Below are 18923 nucleotides of genomic sequence, written 5' to 3' on the forward strand. Positions count from 1 at the left end.
GGGGCTCACCCCTGAATATCCTTACTCATGTATGTAGTCCTAACTCATGTGAACAGCCCCACTGATGTAGGACTACTCATGTAAGTTAGGGCTATATATATGAGTAAGTTAATGAGGGCTCAAAGACAGCAAATCCTAACATGAAACTGAATACAAAAAAATATAGGAAAATCCCAAAGTCTTTTAACATGGTTTCCTTACCTCTCCTCCATTAGCATACTCCATAACAAAACACAAACGATCATGTGTCTGAAAGGAATACTTTAAAGCCTGAAACAAATTTAAACAAAGACTTAGCAGAGATCCCATATCAAGATTTACAAAAGCGCTTTCAGTGAAGTTTTAGAAACGGGGACAGAGAGAAAATACATTATATTGTAATATTTTATAGAAACTTCTCTCTGATACGTTCTTCAGCAGCATTTCTTCATCACTGATCCCATGGTGGTTTTACTAAAACAACATATAGGTCAGATATGGGAGTTTAACTAAAGTAGGGATCAATTCTGGAAAAACACACATGGATTAAAAAAAAATTGTCAAAGGGTTATATTACTATTGGACAGTTATATCTCTGTCCCTTCTGCTTTCTCTACTGCTGCTGCTCCAGGCTGACAGCCAGCCAGGGGATTGAGAAATTCTGTCAATATGCATTTACCATCAATTCACAAAAAACAGAACAGGCACGGAGAGTGATGAAATGTCATGAAGTGCCTTCATCCAGTTGTGTCATGTGCATTCCTGCATCACAAGTCCCACCATCTTGTTTGCCACACCCTTGGATTTATTTTGTTTGGGTCATAACCCAGGCTTACAGCTAGGTTTTCAAGCCAGGCAGTTGCAGCCCTTTGCTTTGAAGATATATTTTGATTTATGCAAGCATACTTTTATATACAAACAATTATGTCAATCTGGTGGCACATTTGAATCAATAACATCTTGTGCAGGAAGCGAGCATCAGATTTTGGGGTTTGTCAACTCTGACAGTATTCTGTAATAAAAAGTAAACAAACATATGCCATACAGTATATTTTCAAAAGTGACCAATGATTCTGGGGGCCCAAACTGAGACACCATAAAGCATCTCTGATTTTCAGGAAGTGCTGAGCATCTACCCTCTGAAAATCAGGATCTTTGAAAGCGTCGCAAGTTGTCCACCCCAAAAATAAAGGTACCCCAAAACACTACTTACTGTTAAAAACCCAGACCTGTGAGACTTGTTTTATAATCATGATGATAAGGAGGAAAGCCGTAGCTGTCACAATGCTCAATTTGCTTACCAGATGTACTAAAAAAGGAGGAACACTTACTGTCAAGAATGGGTGCCTCGAATTCTGTAAAACCCGGTTTTCTGTCAGCGTGTGAGCTACTTCATCCTGCAATGCCACCCAGAGAAAGTCATCAATGCAATCACTAAAGAACAAGAGTTCGATTAACAACAACAAATACATGGTCACATACACAGTGTAAATTGCAACCCTGAGGTCACTCTTTAGAAGCTAGAGGGTTACACCAGGGGTGAACTGGGCCCAGAATGTTCTAATTTACTCACCTTTGCAACAATAACTTCCTTCTTCAGGATTTTCATAGCATAATATCGTCCAGTTGCTTTTTCTTTGACTAGAATGACCTTGCCAAAAGTGCCTTTTCCCAGTAGTTTAAGGTATTCAAACTCATTCATGGTCTGTTAAAGATATGTAAGTTAAATATAGGTCATGATCAACTTCATAATACATGTAAATACTGTCTAAAGTAGATGAATTTACTGTTTTGGTCAGTTAAAATGATGTATATACCGTTTATGATTTGCTTCTAGAGAGTTAAAATAAAAAACTAGTTCTTCAAAAAGAATAGGATTGTTACACTTCCAAGGATATGACACTTCAAACGCATAGAATTGCTTAATAAAGAAAAAACTCTCCTCCATGTAACTGAGAATTTCTTCACATGAAATAGGTAAGAGCCAAAATAGGTGTTTTATTCACGCAGCCTGTGTCAGTGCGCAAGCTTGGGAAGGCCATCCACATCTCATTCTAAAGATCTGTCAGTCTGATTCCCACTCTGAGGTTCTGATATGAAAATAAGTCTCCCCATATTTATGGAGGATCAGCTTTGCTGTGACCCACAGAACAGTGCCAGAAAATGTGCAGAAACCACACTGCACATAGACTATCTTTCTCTTTCTTGTTTGTTTTTCTATTAAAAAAGGTGGAGGGAAAATAGGAAAGGGTTTGTCTCTTAGATCCTATTCCAGCATCTTCAACGGACAGTGCCAAAGGGGTGACAGAAGATCTGTGTATCCAGGGGCTCACAAGTTCCTTGCTAGAAAGGATTATAAGATGCTCCTGATAACAGCTTTCTTGCTCCCTGAAAGCATGATGAACTTTACTCCCACACTGTATGCTCTGCAAGGACTGTTTTAGTTCACTTTGAAATGCATTAACAAAAGCAAGACTGCACTTTTGGTTGTGTGGGACAATTGGTTTCAGGATTTAAACCAGGGGTACTCAATTTTCTTTGTCAAGGTCCACATTTCTTGGTCAAAACATAGTCAAGGTCCAGACTACAGAGAAAATAATTCAAAAACAACAATGATAATAAGAAGTAAATAAAAAGATGTCAGGGTCCGTTCAAATGCGTCTGGCAATCTGGATTTGGCCCATGAACCACCTATTGACTATTCCTGATCTGAACAGTCATTCAGACCGATCCTTGCTCAGAATGAATCAGCTCACTAGAGCTGAGAAACTTTCCACCACCTCCATGACACACTAGCCAAGCTAGTGAGGTCCAGTCCTTTTAAAATTCACCTGCAGCATCCTACTGGAACCCTCCGAAAAGATTCTAAGGGCCCAATTAGTAGGGGTCATATTAAACTGATGGCAGCCGTGGTTCAGAGTGGCATATGGGTAGTTGCCCAGGTTGGTATAAATTTAATTTTGTAGCATAACCAAGCGTCAAAGCATACGGTGCATGTTCATTAATGATGCAATTTGACAGGCATGATCCTTTTGCTGTTCATTGTTTTGGTTCATTTTCCCAAAACACAGGCACAACTCTGGGAACAAATGGAAGTGAGAGGGGCAAGGGCACAGAAGAAAGCCTTACTATAATTTACAGAGTAGGATCTTCTCACAAATAAATATATTGCTATGGGGGGAGGGGTGTCTTAATGGCTGCCTCTCGCTTGGATTCAGTATACCTAATAGTGCTCCTCCTCTTATAATTATTCAGGATCTAAAGGATTACTAGCTGACACTGGACTCAAAGCTTGGAGCTGTGGCATTAGCTAGGTGTGCACATGTAACAAGGTTCCCTTTAAAAACACTGATCCTGCTATACTAACTTACCACTTTATGTTTTGGTTTTGTCATAGAAACTTCCATTTCTTCAGCACCTGAATTATCACTAGGGGAACCAGATCTAAAATCCATCATTTCCTCCTCCTGTTTCTTAAGGCTGTCTGCTACTGTTTGGATGGCTTTTGTCCATTCTTCCCTGAGAAAATGTAAGCAATGACATTTGTTATTCATGACCTCAGATTACCATCTGCCTCAGCAAGAGTCAGAAAAACATAAAGCGTGATTATCTGATAATGTCAAACCAGTTCAATGAATGGTGAAAAATCCCATGTGTTTTTAGATGTAAAAGTTGGTGTTCAAAAAAACGCTTTTAATGTATATATCCATTATTACAGCTATTAATTGTTTTACAAACAGGAGATGACTCAAGTCCTTGCAATATGAATACAATAACTAGGACCTTCAATATATAGCAAAATTTCTAAAATGCACATTCAATCTTTAGGGCAACACATTGTCTAAGGATACACACATTACATCTCAACATTAGGCCTGCCAAAGCCAAAAAGCTACAAGGCACCTCCACAGCACAGAGCTATTTAACACACCCTCACTTTTTCACAGTACATTGTAACAAAAACATGCAAGAGTTCGACACATAGTGACAACTCATGACACACTTATGCCATTTTTTAAATGAATATACGTTTTCCAGTACCAGATAACACTGCCCAGGGTTCTTGGGCTATCAGAGAGGACACTAAATGTGTTGCAATGCTTGTATACAATATACAGCGTTTAACAAAATATCTCTGCTTTTGTCAGTTGTTCTCGCCTGCTTTGAGATTCCTCCTCTCCCCCCCCCCCCCCCCCGCGCCCCCAAAAATAGTATTTTTGATCTGAGATGCGGGTACTAGGTTACAGGAACTAGGTTACAGGAACGTGTCCACCATTGTTTCAGCAATGGATGCTCTAGTATCGCGCCCCTATTCCTTTGGAGACACTCCAATTGCAGTGAAAGTGTCCTGTGGGGAATTTTACACTGTAGGAAGCTACTGGAGTGAATGTTCTTGCCATTCTGGTTCATTTCAATGCAAGTCTACCAAAACAACAATTCGCATACAAACAATCGCTTATTTAAGTTTGTAACTGTAACCATGTCAGGTATTTTCCCTCATCCCTACCCCCAACTTGCTAGAGAGGCCAAAACAAAAAATAAAGTGGATTAAGTTTGGGTATCGGTAGATTGACAAAAGTGGTAATTAACAGCGAAGGAAAAAGTGCTGGGTTTTTTTGGTGAATCTTATGAGGTTTCTACTGAGCACTTACTTACATTAGAAAAATGGGTCGAGATTCAGTTGGTGTATTAATTTACATCAATCTAGCCACAACTTTTTTCCTACCCTGGACAAACTGCAGTGCCTTCTACTTCAAATAAGCAGGTGAAGGTGTACTCAGATAAAAAAACCTAGCCGACATCTTGACCTGCTCTGTCAAGTTAAAAGGTGTTGCAATATATACACACACTAGGAAAAAGATCATGGTTAGGAGAGGTTAATTAACACACCCGGGCCTGCAGACAAGCCCTTAGGAGATGAGCTCGCTATGTCCCTAATACACCCAAACTCTTGGTACCAATGGACAAGAGCCAAAAAATGGAAGTTTGATATTCTAAATGGCTGCGAAAAGCCCTGGAAACCTATTGGACTGGCCCACTTCTTTGTCCTTAAAATAAAATTTGCACTTGGTAAGCAGTATTCACCGACTGAAGCCAAAATAGAGCTGAAAACAGGAACATGCTTCCTTTTAAACTGTTTCCATAGACTTCATTTTCTAGATTTATTTACAGCACAATTCCTGACAAAGAACAGAATGAAGCCAAAGGAAACACCACTGAGAAGCTGATGAATTTCAGAAATCTTTGCTGAATGACACTGCTCTGCCAATTAACATCAACACCCACATTTTAGCAACCTATTTATTCAATATTGAAACAGCTACATGTGAAATGTCCTGCGATTAACAACAACATAAATACTGCACAGGACTATCCAACTTACAAAAGATTTTCAGAAGTGTTTGGCATTGGCCTAACCCTTCTCCCACTAAGTCACAGGTGGTAAACTCCCAGTAACTACAATTGGAGCAGAGATAGACCAGTGCTGAATACTTCGGAAAATCCCCCCCTACAGCTAGACAGGGAAAAGTAATTAAGAGCATTTAATTCTAAAATTCTGGATAGAGTGACTCTGCAGCACAGGCTCCCATGATTATATCCAAAAGATCTGCCTAATAAGAAGAAAGTGTTAAAAATGTTTAAGATGCAGATACTGCTGTGTCCACTTCATCATAACATACAAATTTTTCAAATACGCCTCCACAACTGCACCTCCAAATATGCAATGGAGTGAACACACTAGAGTAAGTAGTTTGCAGGCAGCTACACAGAATTTGGGGAGATATGTTTCCCAGGTGCATTTTGAGGGGCCATTGAAAAAAATTAGCTTTAGAAAGTACATCATTCAAAACAGCTGAACTTCAGTTTGAAAAATAAAATAGGAAAAAACAAATACAAGGTCCAGGCAAGAGAGAGTATCTGGCATATAATTCTAGTTAAAAACATAGCAGCTGTACCGGCATTTCCTTGTAAACCCCGCACTCTCGCCTTGCAGTACCTTGAATTTTTCACTGTCTGAATAATACACTTGTCCTATCTAGTTTCTTTAGGCAAATTATGTTCAATTTAGTATTCTCTGTCTGAAGAATATCTGCCTATCCTCAAAGAGGGGATGTGGAGTGAAGATAGCAAAACCTGTGGATTTTGTCCAGGCAACCTTAACTTGCATGATCAACCCTTGTTCAGAAGATCCTCAGCCACTGGAGTCTTGAGGTGAGGCCCTTGAGATGCCAAGTGGTCACATCTGCACACGGAATAATAGTTTCTGAACAAAGGCACAGATTTTTCTTCAACATTAGGAATGCCTGTCTTTATGCCCCACCTCTAAACATTAAAAATAACCATTACAAAGAAAACATCCTTCCTCCATTTGTGTTCACATTTCTCCATTTCCCTCTTAAAAGCAGCTTTTGGGTTTAAAGGATAAAAGGACATTCAAGCTACTTCTACTTTTAAGTCTATTTTTAGATCTCTTTTACTGATTTTGGGTGAAATGCCACTGACTTCACTGGGGCCAGGATTTCACCCTTAGATCCTGTCTACACTGGTGGAGGCATGTAGGCTACGTGTAGCTAGAAGCCACAGTGAAAGGCAGTCTGTGTCCACACTCAGTGCAGTGTATAGCTACACAAGGCAGCGAAAGGTTCTGGGAGTGGGGAGGCAGTGGGGAAAGGTTACTGCAGATCCCTGCTGACGGAGCCTTTCCCCAGGCAATGCAGCAGGAAAAGGATCCAACAGCAGGATGCTACACTGCTAAAAATGGCAGTGTTGATGTGGAAAGCGCTGCATGGGCATCCAGAGCACCACATACAGTATATACCTTGGGGTTCAGGTGTGTAGGGCACTCTACTCGACTCACCTAAGCAGTCTACACTGCTATTTATACCCATGCTAGCTGGGCGTGCAGTGTGTGTATTCTACATGCCACCGCATGATGATACACCACTGATGTACCTTCAGACTATCTTCCAAATGTATGTTGCAGAAATGACTAGTATTAGCATTCCAGGCTGTGATGCAGGCAGGGTGGATTTGATTTAACCATAGTTTTACATAAAAGTGCATTCTTGTTGGTTGTTATAAACTTAATACATATTCTTCACAACTCAGAGATAGATGTAGGTTTCATTTTTAGAAGGTACACACTATTCATTTTTAAACAGTGACTTATTTTGAAAACTTTTCTGATTAGTTTTACAGCTATATTAGAAAATGAATGAATGATTAGTTGGTTATTTCATTTACCAAAGGTAACTGAAGCAGATATTTATGAAGTCATTGGGAGGTGAACTATCATTAATATTTGGAGGATTTTCTTGCCATGCTGTATGAGGAGGAGAACATCACTAGACAGACATTTAAACTGTTCTATTTAACTAAAACGATGTTAAGTATTGTGGATTTTTTTTTCAACAGCAAAGATATAATATTTTAACAAAAAAGCATATGTCCCTCACTTCTCACATTTATCTCCAGACTTCTTCTCCTTGTCCAGATCTATTCTGCCCCCAACAATCTTCTATTCATTCAACTTTTTGAAACTTTGCACTTTTAGAGAGAGGTAAGGGATTGACTCTGTGTACACAAATTTGCAGAGAGTCAATAGAATTGAGGTCTTTTATTTTTCACCTCTATATGTTATTTATTTATTTTAAAACATTTTTGCTGTTAACAAGCATGTTACCTCTGGAGATATAAATCCATAATTTGAGAACTGAAAAACTAAGCATCTCTGACGGTATCTTCTAGACTGAGCACTCAGTCCCATTGGGTAGATAGAAAGATTAACCTAAATAATCTATACAGAAGCTTGGGGAACCCCATACAATTGGGTCCCTAATCCACGAACTATTGGAACTCAGTTACAAAACTTTTCTTAAACATTACATGAATATATTGTCTCATACTCATATAGAATTAGAATGTATAATCCCTATTCCATGGTGAGATATCTCTGAGCTATAATGTATCTTAATTAAAGCTATCTTTAGATAGGCTTTTTCCTCAAAAAGCATTTTATAAAAAAAATCTGATTTTTCGGATTTTTTTTTTTAATCATTGATTTTTATCCACCCTGGATGCAGCCTTTCTAATTGGTTGGGAGGGACGAAAGGAAGACTGAAATGCAATCTCCCTGAAATGGACGGTGTCTCATTCATTTTTGGGGCCATCTGCTACAAAGTGATAAAAGAAAACACGTAATTTACTTTTCTTTGCTTTAGTTTGTTTTCATCCTCCCCATGTCCTCATAACAGAATCATAAGCCATTAATATGACACCAACTGGAATCAATGAATGAAAGACTAAGTAGAAAATAAGCTAAGAAAATCAGGTAAAAATATGTGGAGGTTAAAGACAAATATTGTGCCTGTCATACATAAGGGGGGGCTGGGATTTTAAATACCCCACAATGATACCGGGGAACAATCTAAATTCAACAGCTGAACAGCAATTTAAATATTTAAACAGCCAGTAGTTGTAAACAGCTACGCTGGGATTCTGTTCTCTCAGCAGGTAAGAGATCAATTCTCCACTAGTCAGAGTACAGGATACATTCTTTTAGCTCTGTTTCCTTCAACAGCTGAAATACAAGTCTCAGGCAGCAGCATATTACTTCTTTGTCATCACTTTTATCATCTTATTTACATAACCCATTAGCAGGTGGTAGCAATACAACTAATTTGTTCCTTAAAAAGGTGTCCTCAGAAAGGGTCAGTAGGCGGAGACAGCTCAACTCTGCTGGGATTTTTGTTTTGCTTTGTGCTGACCTCTCCCTGTAATCTCAAGGTGGGAGAACCTTTATTTCTTACGCAACGAGAGCCCTGAAATCAACAACTCGCGTGGGGCTGAGCACCCATCCTCTGAAAAATCAAGCCCCTTTATAAAGGTCTCTCAGGTTGGACCACCCCAAAATTGTGATATCCATGATCATTTGTACTTTTGAAAACGTAAACCTATTAGATTCTAAACCTATGTCACCTGAGAAATCAGAGCTTTCGCAAGGACTGCACTAATAGCGCTGAACATTCACATCTGCTTTTGCAAGTAGTTTATGTATTAAATATGAATGAAACATACCGCTCCTCTAGAGTCTCCACATGAAATGTTCTTTCAATTACTGTGGTCCACTGGAGGCATCTAATGATGAATGTGTTTGGTTTAGGTCGTTCTGTCTTCATCAGCTGGCATTCTACCACAATCAAGGAAGAAAAAGTCATGGTACATAAGCAGGTTTAAATAATCATTTGTCTTTATTCTTATCTAGCAAACTGTTGCAATTAATCAGCCACAGAAATCTCTAAGTACTTCTTTAGGAGACATAAGACAGTTTGCTATGCTGATGAAACCAATAAATAGCTCAGTAGATAGTCATTTAAGCTTTGCTTGAACCAAGTTCTATTTACAAAAAGAAAAGGAGTACTTGTGGCACCTTAGAGACTAGAAAGCCTTCAGAGCTGACCAGCCATACAGGGTAATGCCACTAAAGAGATCCAAACTCAGGTCCCACATTCCCCTGACCGTGTGGAGCAGAGCACATGACAGGGGCAGTTCACAGTGGGTCTGATTACTGCATCCACTGAGGTTAATGGCAAAGCCCTCATCAATTTCAGTCACACAGGCTCAGGCCCATAGCTTTGAAGAAGTTAGCAGAGAGTTTCAGAGTAGCAGCCGTGTTAGTCTGTATCTGCAAAAAGAACAGGAGTACTTGTGGCACCTTAGAGACTAACAAATTTATTTGAGCATAAGCTTTTGTGAGCTGCATCGGATGAAGTGAGCTATAGCTCACGAAAGCTTATGCGCAAATAAATTTGTTAGTCTCTAAGGTGCCACAAGTCCTCTTTTTCTTTTAGCAGAGAGTGTGTTTGCAGTCCTTGTTCTACAAAGACCCCTGTGGCTAACAGAAAGATCAACAAAACAGTCTCTGGAGGAAAGAACCTCCAGTCCTCATTACCTTATCATTATAAGGGGCAGATCACAAAGGGGCATTCTGAAAAGCACCTTCTTAGCATAAAAAACACCCAGAGAATGGATGTGCAGACACCCATGTTAAACTCTGGTGACAGCTTTCACCCCTGCAGATACCACAACACAATCTAAACTAACAATTCCACAGAAGTAAGGATCATTTCATAACATCCATAAAGTGGACTCCTTATACCGTCATTCACACAGCACTTTCTTCAGAAAATTATTTCTGCATCTCTTAGGAATAAAGTGGCCCTTTTTTTCTTTCTTTCAAAGCCACATTTGGTATTTTATGGCCATTCCTCATGAGACAGACAGCTTAAGATCCTTCAAATTTGGGGCCGACACTGATCCTCATTAATAGCAGAATGGCTGCTGTAAGCTGAACAAACTCAAATAAGTTCAGCTAAGTAGCAATCTTCAGGCTATTTTAAGACATTTTTTGTACCTAGTTTTCTGAATTGCATTCAGCAGAGCTCTAATAATAATAGAGTTCCTCCTTCTAATGGAAACCTCAACCAATTGTCCAAATAAAAACAAAAAGGACCAAAAAAAAAAAAAAGGGGGAAGAGTTGTTGAATGTAGCTGTTCTTGTTCCAGTATCAAGTCTCTTGCTCTGCACTTTCTGAAAGCACTGCCTCATTATTATTTGGTCCAAAAGTTCTAAATTAACTTCACAGTAAACAAAAGGCCCTATAAAAAGTCAAGAAGACATCTCTACTTACTACTAAAGCTTCTAACAGGTTCCACCTTCAGTAAGATACAATTTAATAATGTGTACTGTCACTCTGGATCCATTCTTTTCTTAAGAGTATACACTCTAGCATTGTGAGGCAAATTTTATTATTGTGAAAACTTAGAGCGTCCCATTTTAAATTCAAGCCTTTAATTAGCACATTGTCTGTAAGATAAAATATTTACTGCCAGGGTATTTGGGTTCTGTATTTTTGGCAATATATTTCATGCCTCATTTGCTGCTGAAATTATAAGCTTTTCAACAAATCTGCATTTTTTAATCACAAGAAAATCTAATTTTTCTTTAATAGCATGCTGACGTTATACTGTGTCCTACTAAAGAACTGCAATAAGAAAAGAGAAAGTTTATTAATGAGTCATGGAAAGGTTTTAGTGTGATAAACAGCACTTCCTCATTCCCTAGAAAAATGAACATTAAAGAACCACCACAAACAGATGCAGTTATGCTTTTATTATGCTGCACCCACCTCTACTGCATGTGCTCCTGTGGCTGCCACCATCTTTTAGGAACTATAGTTTACACTGTATATTATGATAAGAGTTAGCATGGTCCAGTGGATAGGACTCTGGAATGAGTTCTACCTTTGGCTCTGCAACTGACCTGCAGCGTGACCTTGGGCAAGTCACTTTACCTCTCTTTGCCTGTTTCCCCTCCTATTTTTAGTCTGTTTTGTCTAGTTAGACTGTATTCTCTTTGAGCAAGGACTATGCGTTTGAACAAATGGAGCACTGATCTTTGCTGAGGCCTCTAAATACTACTGTATAATACAAACAAATAATAATACTGGCTATAGCTAATGAGATTAAAAAATTGTGAGTTGTCTGCTATGTTTACCCTGCAGCTCAATATTATTTTTAAGAGACTATTAATAAAATTTTTTTACATGTATTTAGTCAATGTCCTTGTCATGGACCCGCTTGCTACACTACTTGATATCTATGAATAGATAATTTCAGCTAGTAAGTATTTCTGTAAGTCACCATAAAAACAAAAATTAACTATTTAACTTCAGCATAACAAACTATGCTAGGCTTTTCAATACAGAGAACTGGACCAATTAAATATCAACACATTTCGTCTAAATCAGCACTGTCCATTGATATTTGTTAAGCTTGCTGATCCAGCAATCTTTAACGCATGCAGCAAGATGAATAATAGAGATTTGTCAGTTAATAACCACTATAATTCAAATATGTCACACAGAAGTGTTTTGTTTGGTAAACAATATGCTGTCTAATTACTCTGCTCAATCATAACAGAACGTATCACAAAATGCAGTAATCTTTATTTTTAACTTGCATTACACTAAAGTACTGTACCACACAGATTTTTTAAAAATTAATCAAGTTACTACCCAATTTCCTCCAGACATAGCTGAGTCTCCTGGACTTTATTTTATCAATGAACCCAGGAAATACCTCTTTTAAAATAAATAAATAAATAAAAAAATCTTTAAATCTGACCGTGCTCTTTGTGGTACTTTACAAACTACTCAGGACAGGTTACCATTTTTATATGTCAGTACAGCATCATGCACACCTATAGCACTCCATAAATAAAAAGTTATTACTGGCCCTATGATACTATGGATGACTGATATCACATTTTTATGTTCTGATATGAAAACAACCTCATGCCTCCAATATCAGCTGAAGATCACCTGCACACTTAGAAAAAACAATCAGTCCTGTCAAATGAACCCATACCACTATTCCCCATTTGCAACGAAGTCTGTACTATAAACTGCAGCCTGTTTAAAAAAAATGATGTAAACTATTCTCAAGAACCTCTTAATTCTTTCTTGGCATTTGGTCTTAAAATAAGTAGGACAGAGAAATTGTTTAACAGGAACAGACACGAAGGCATTCAAATGCAAATGATCATTTTGTATTTGAAAGACACTTAGTATTATCCTAGTGACTTTCTAAAATGTCACAATATTTGCTTCCCTAGCACTTAAGCAAAAGCCAGATTATTTGTGATGAAGGTGTCAAACTCTGCTCCCTATTTAATGACATCACGTTTTAAACCAATAATGTCAAGGAAGACACCTTCGCTCCCCACTTTTTTTTTTTAATAAAGAAAAATTAAAAGGACAGACAGTAAGAAGAGCAGTCTGGTGAAGAAGAGATGGTTTGAAAAGGCAAATAAGGAATGTTATGTCTCATAGCAAGCCTTCTCTCTGTGCTACTGGATAGACCTAATCATACAATACCAAGGTGCAAGTGAGAACAGAGTTCTGAATGCCACCTTATGCCCAGAGTCAGCAAGGTATGTAAATTCATTGGACCCTGGAGATCGCTGATAAAATCAAGTTATCTACTGGAATCTGATCACCTTGTGCAAAACCAGAACACTGATAATTCTTGGCCACAGATGCACAGTCCTGCCCATAAAACTACTAATAGTTTAGTTGGGCGTCTGCAGTTGTCATATACCAAATGCAACAAAACCTCTTATATTGAACATAGTCCACTCAAATTTTGATGACAGGAAAATAATCTGTTCCTTGTAGCAGGCTCTTCTCTATTTCCATGTTAATTTTTTCTATAAATTACCTCTTTCAGATGCATAACATTTAAAGGAGGGTTTATAATCTAATATGGAGATGTGCGTGACACCCAGAGATTACCATCACTATGAGTTCCACTAACCTAAGCTGTTCATAGCAATAGAATCTATTTGTTATTTGCCTGCATGATCTCTGGGGTGTTTCACATTATTTCAGAAAAGATCCACATGAACACTGATTTGCTAGAAGGTCTCTTACCTAATCTCTCTTGGTAGTGCAGGAAAAACAAAATAAATTACCAATAAGAGCAGAGATTCAACCCTGCAAATCTGTTGGAGCTGCACACTCAGATGGATTAGGCATTAGTTTTGATGGAATAAATTGAAATCACCAACAAGTATTTTATGGGAGGAAATTTCCAAATTGTATCCTTGAACTACACAAACAGGTGAACGGAGATTTCAAAATGTACAGTAGGCAAAAGAGAAGCAGGCTTTTTCTTTTTTTCCTTTTTTAAATAAAGATAAGACTGATTTTACAGAGGCGGCTTTTCAGACAAGCTTTCACAGACAGTGATGGGATCAAAGCCCATTCCATCTGAAGCATGAGAGTCTAGCCTGATCCTAGAGTAGTGAGGGACTTGCAGATTGCAAAACTGTAGATGCAACTTATATTTCTGCATCTACTGTGCAGAAATGTGGTTAGCATTGGACCCACCGTCTTATTTATTCTTCCTTGGGGGGGGGGGGGGGGGAATCAAACTCTTCTCTAATACCATCTACCCCCTTCCTTCAGTGTGTTATTCTCACATGTGTAGCAGGAGGTGCAAATTATTCACAACAAAACTGGAATACTCAATATTTGAGTTTTTGCATTTCATTACAAATATGAAAATGGCCCTATTTTCATTTAAAACCTTTTCTTCTGGAAGATTAGACCACTGAGTGAAAACTGAGCTGTTTTCTAGTGAAAAACATGAAGATTTCAGGCAGCAACAGAGTAATTTTTGAGCAAAAGTAGTTTTGCCATGAAAAATCTGCAATTTCACAAGTTTTTGACAGAGAAAGAGCCACTTAGTTGAATTTCACTAAATAGCAAATATTTGGAGTTGTGAAATTACTGAAAACAAATTGAAAAGTTTTTATGTAACACTCTGGGGCAAGCCTGTCCCCAGTTTTGCTAGTATCAACCTTCCCTGAGCCACTGCTAGCTATGTGTATCCCACTGGCAGAGTGAAAACAGTATTTTGGGCTGTGTTCTTCATCTGATACTTGTAAAGGAAACCCGAGTTAACTTTATACATTTTGGACGGCCCTTTACCCAACTACAAGCATGCTTCACAGACTAAGACTCCAATCCAAGACAAATGAAAGCGATCAGATTTGGGTACCCCTTATGGTGGACCTGTGTCTGTCTGTAAGATACTCTGATACCATGACAATTAGCTTGTTATACATGCCTAGACCAACAGGCTTGATCTGCCAAAAATTCTCAGAACCCTCAACTAAGGAATAAGTTAACCCCTTCTGAATGAGTTATGGAAGAAAAGCAGAAGAAAGGAGGTAATGCTCACCATTTTCAGACCTTAGCATTGACCTTTCCTCTGTAATTACCATAAAAATATAGTTAGCATCAACTTAATGAAGGTGTTAAAATCTTCAGGGTACATATCAAGTGCTTGAAAAGACAGTCTAGGACTTTGTCTACACTACGCACCTTTTAGCGACACGGCTTTGCTGCTACAGCCGTGCCACTAAAAGACACTCAGTTTAGCCACTGTTTGTCATCAAGAGAGAGCTCTCCCACCCACAAAAAACTTCCATCCCCAACAAGCAGTGGTAGCTTTGTCAGCAAGAGAGCGCTCCTGCTGACAAAGCGCAGTTTACACCGGTGCTTTTCATTGGCAAAACTTTTGTCTTTCGGGGGTGTGTGTTTTTTTTTAACACCTCTGAACAACAAAAGTTCAGTTACCAGTGTAGACAAAGCCTAGGATTTAATGGCTTTCTGCTGCTTTCTTTACTTTTCTGACCTGTAAGGAGAAATCAGCATAAAGAGGGAAGCATAATAGGCTCTATCATTGCTGAGGTGAAAATACTAATCAAATCTCTCTTGGGATTGGCTTGGCAAGACAAAAGCCCCAAACACACTCTCTTGTCATTCTGGACTGATGCAACTTGTGATAACATGCTTGGTTTTTATTCCCAACCTCATCTCACCCTAAAATAAGTGACTACACACCTATTGGGCACATGGGTACCAGGTCTGTCATGCGAATGGCTGGCACAGAGCAATAATTCCCAAGAACCTTTTTGCGTTTTAAGAGGCCTCAGGATGCCCTAGAGGAAATCTGATTGGAGATTCATTTTTGTACCTAATCTTTAAAAGGCATCTATCTCCTTCCAGATGTGCAAGCTCCCCCCTCAATGTATGGAGTGCCCACTGCTGCTCCTCAGGCAGAGCTTCACTACCCAGCCTACCAGGCAGGGACGCTCAATGGAGCACTCTTTATAACAAATGCGGCATGATTCCATTTGTAAAGCTGTGGGAAGTGAGGTGAAATGAAGGGCGGACTGCATATCAGCATGAGGAAGATAGACGTTGAGAAAGAATTGCGGACAATAAGATGCAACGGAAGCCAAAATAGGGGACGAACAGGTTAAAGAATATTTAAATAAGTTAGATGTATTCAAGTCAGCAGGGCCTGATGAAATTCAACATAGGGTACTTAAGGAACTAGCTGAAGCAATCTCAAAACCATTAGCTATTATCTTTGAGAATTCCTGGAGGACAGGTGAGTGGAGAAGGGCAAACACAGTACCTATATTTAAAAAGGGGAACAAAAAGGACTCAGGGAATTATAGACCAGTCAATCTAACTTGGATACCAGGGAAGATACTTGAACAAATTATTAAACAACCAATTGGTAAGCACCTGGAGGATAACAGGATTATAAGGAATAGCCAGCATGGATTTGTCAAGAATAAATCCTGCCAAACCAACCTTATTTCCTTCTTTGACAGGGAAAGTAGGGAAATGTGGTCTAGATGAAATTATTATAAGATGGGTGCACACCTAGTTGAAAAACTGTCCTCAGAGAGTAGTTACCAATGGTTCACTGTCAAACTGGGAGAATGACTCTAGTAGGGTTCCACAGGGGTCAATCGTGGGTCCAGTACTATTCGACATTTTCATTAATGACTTGGACAATAGAGTTGAGAGTATGCTTATAAAGTTTGCAGATGACACCTTGCTGGGAAGGGTTGCAAGCACTTTGGAGGGCAGGATTAGAATTCAAAACAACCTTGATAAACTGAAGAACTGGTCTGAATTCAACATGATGACACTCAATAAAGACAAGTTGCAACTGGCAACTCAATTAGGAAGGAAAAATCAAATGCACAACTACAAACTGGGGAATACCAGGATAGATGGCAGTACTGAGGAAACACATCTGGGGATTATGGTGCATCACTAACTGAAAGAGAGACACCAATGTGAAGCAGCTGTGAAAAAAGGCCAGAATTCTGGGGTGTATTAACAGGAGTATTTCATATAAGACCCAGGAGGTAATCGTCCTGCTCTACTTGGCATTAGTGAGGCCACACTTGGAGTGCTGTATCCAATTCTGGGGGGGCCACACCTTAGGAAAGATGTGGACAAATTGGACAGAGTTTAGAAGAAAGCAACAAAAATGATAAAAAGGTTTAGCAAACCTACCCAAGCAAAGGTTAAAAAATCCTGGGTGTTTAGTTTTCAGAAAAGAAGACTGGGGGGGTCAGGGGACCTAATAACAGTCTTCAGATATGTTAAGGGCTTTTATAATGAAGATGGTGATCAATTGTTCTCCATGTCCACTGAAGATGTACAAGAGATAATGGGCTTAATCTTCAGTAAGGGAGATTTAGGCTAGATATTAGGAAAAACTTTCTAACTACAATGGTAGTTAAACTCTGGAAAATCCTTCTAAGGGAGGTTGTGGAATCCCCATCATAGGAGATTTTTTAAGAACAGGTTGGATAAACACCTGTCAGAGACGGTCTAGGTTTATTTGATCCTGCCACAGCGCAGGGGGCTGGACTTGGTGACTTCTCATGGTGCCTTCCAGCCCTACATTTCTACGAACATGGTAAAGAATGCCAGGAGAAGGGAAGTAGGAAGAGGACCAATTTCTATTATCCCCTGAGCCCAAAAATTCTCTTGTTGCCTCTGACACACAATTTTGATTTTAAAATAAATAAAAAAATTGAACACATTCCATCAATTTCAGGGCCTGATCTCATGCCCATTGAAGTAAATGGAAAGACTCCCATTGATTTCAACACACTTAGAACCATATCCAAACAGCAAACATGTAGTTTAGGGTTGAAAGCCCTGATTCTGCAATGTTCTTAACCTTATACTACTGAATGGGATTAGCCATGTATAAGTACTTTGCTGAATCAGGGCTTAAAGTTAGCTATTTTTCCTAACGTACAATGTATAAGAAGAGTAAAGGTAAAATAGTAAAAGAGTATTTTGTATTGTAACTATAAACAACGATTAGTAATTTCAACTAGAAAAGACTGAAAAATAACAGTGTATTACATAAAGTAAATGTAATCACACCTTTGCATTAATCATTTGTACTTCAAAGCTACAAATCAGATTAACACTGCAAAATCTAATATTACATAAAATGAAAACTTTTTATGTTTTCATAGAACATTTGTCTTGAGCTGATTTTGATTTAACATGAAAGATATTGAGTATAAGGGCTATGCTTACAATAATTCTGTAAAACCCATACAGCAAGAATGAGAGTGCCTGTGAAAATGCTTACGAGCTACGGAGAAATTATTTAAAGGGGATTCCCGTTGGTCAACATCCTGCGGCCGCTCTTTGTAGCCAATGAACGTGCCATCGTTCTTCAACAGAAAATACCTTGGCCTCCATGTCTTTATGTATTCTCCTGGAAAAAACAGAGCAGAAAAGACAGTAAAATATTCCATATATTCCATCCTAATTCCTCATGTTCCAGAATTCCAATGAGAACCTCTTTAAAATATTAATACTGTACATCCTCTTAATACGGAAGGCATTTTAATTCATTGTTTGTTCTGCTGAAAACAATGGAAAAATATAGGCATCAGTTCAGATATTGACAGCAGATTTAACCATAAAATGGGACTTCATAAAAAGTAAATAGCTATATTTCCCCCATCTATGCCTATTTCATTCAAATTCTGCAACATCTGCTTAAATGCAATTTAAAATTTAAAAATCAGAGCAGATGTCCTATGTATTATTTTTGCCATTGTCATTTTTCATACTGACACGTGGAGACATTTTTTTCATTTACATTTTGCAGCGCAAGTATTTTAAACAACGGTGGGTAATTTAGTAATTAGTCAACTGCTTTATCAAACCCACAATAATTTTTAGAGCATAAAGAGGCAATTCTCCACTTAAGTTACATAACATCACTCACTTCTCTAAAAGAATGAAGCACAAGAGAGATTGCAATGTGAAGGGTAAAAACCTAACTTTTAATACGCAAAAGTTCTAAAGGTCCTTCAAAGTGCTTGTTCTCTCTTTTCTGAGGAAAGCATCCCTAAAGCATATCATGCCACTGGTCGTACGAATATTTTGCAGAGATAGCGTATTGTTACACACAAACAATACAGCCACACATAAACTCCTGGCAACAGAAGTAACAGTGATTACAAAGAT

The 18923-nt window shown here is 38.5% G+C and overlaps 1 protein-coding gene across 6 annotated transcripts in view; it reads right to left on the reverse strand.

Moving 5' to 3' along the window:
* The window catches only part of AKT1 (AKT serine/threonine kinase 1), a 115411-nt gene that overhangs the window by 42794 nt on the left and 53694 nt on the right, over nucleotides 1-18923 (reverse strand). For 5 of the 6 annotated variants that reach the window (XM_073349807.1, XM_073349805.1, XM_073349806.1 and 2 more), the window contains exons 3-8: nucleotides 18034-18162; nucleotides 9058-9169; nucleotides 3351-3498; nucleotides 1553-1684; nucleotides 1311-1376; nucleotides 202-270 (exon numbers count right to left, since the gene is read on the reverse strand). In XM_073349807.1, coding sequence (XP_073205908.1) covers nucleotides 202-270; nucleotides 1311-1376; nucleotides 1553-1684; nucleotides 3351-3498; nucleotides 9058-9169; nucleotides 18034-18162 — 656 coding nt within the window. Of the gene's footprint in view, nucleotides 1-201; nucleotides 271-1310; nucleotides 1377-1552; nucleotides 1685-3350; nucleotides 3499-9057; nucleotides 9170-17978; nucleotides 18163-18923 lie in introns of those variants that run through there. The other variant, XM_073349810.1, reaches the window with a different exon arrangement.

The sequence above is a fragment of the Lepidochelys kempii genome, chromosome 6, assembly GCF_965140265.1.
Source record: "Lepidochelys kempii isolate rLepKem1 chromosome 6, rLepKem1.hap2, whole genome shotgun sequence".
In the NCBI taxonomy this organism is placed as follows: domain Eukaryota; kingdom Metazoa; phylum Chordata; order Testudines; family Cheloniidae; genus Lepidochelys; species Lepidochelys kempii.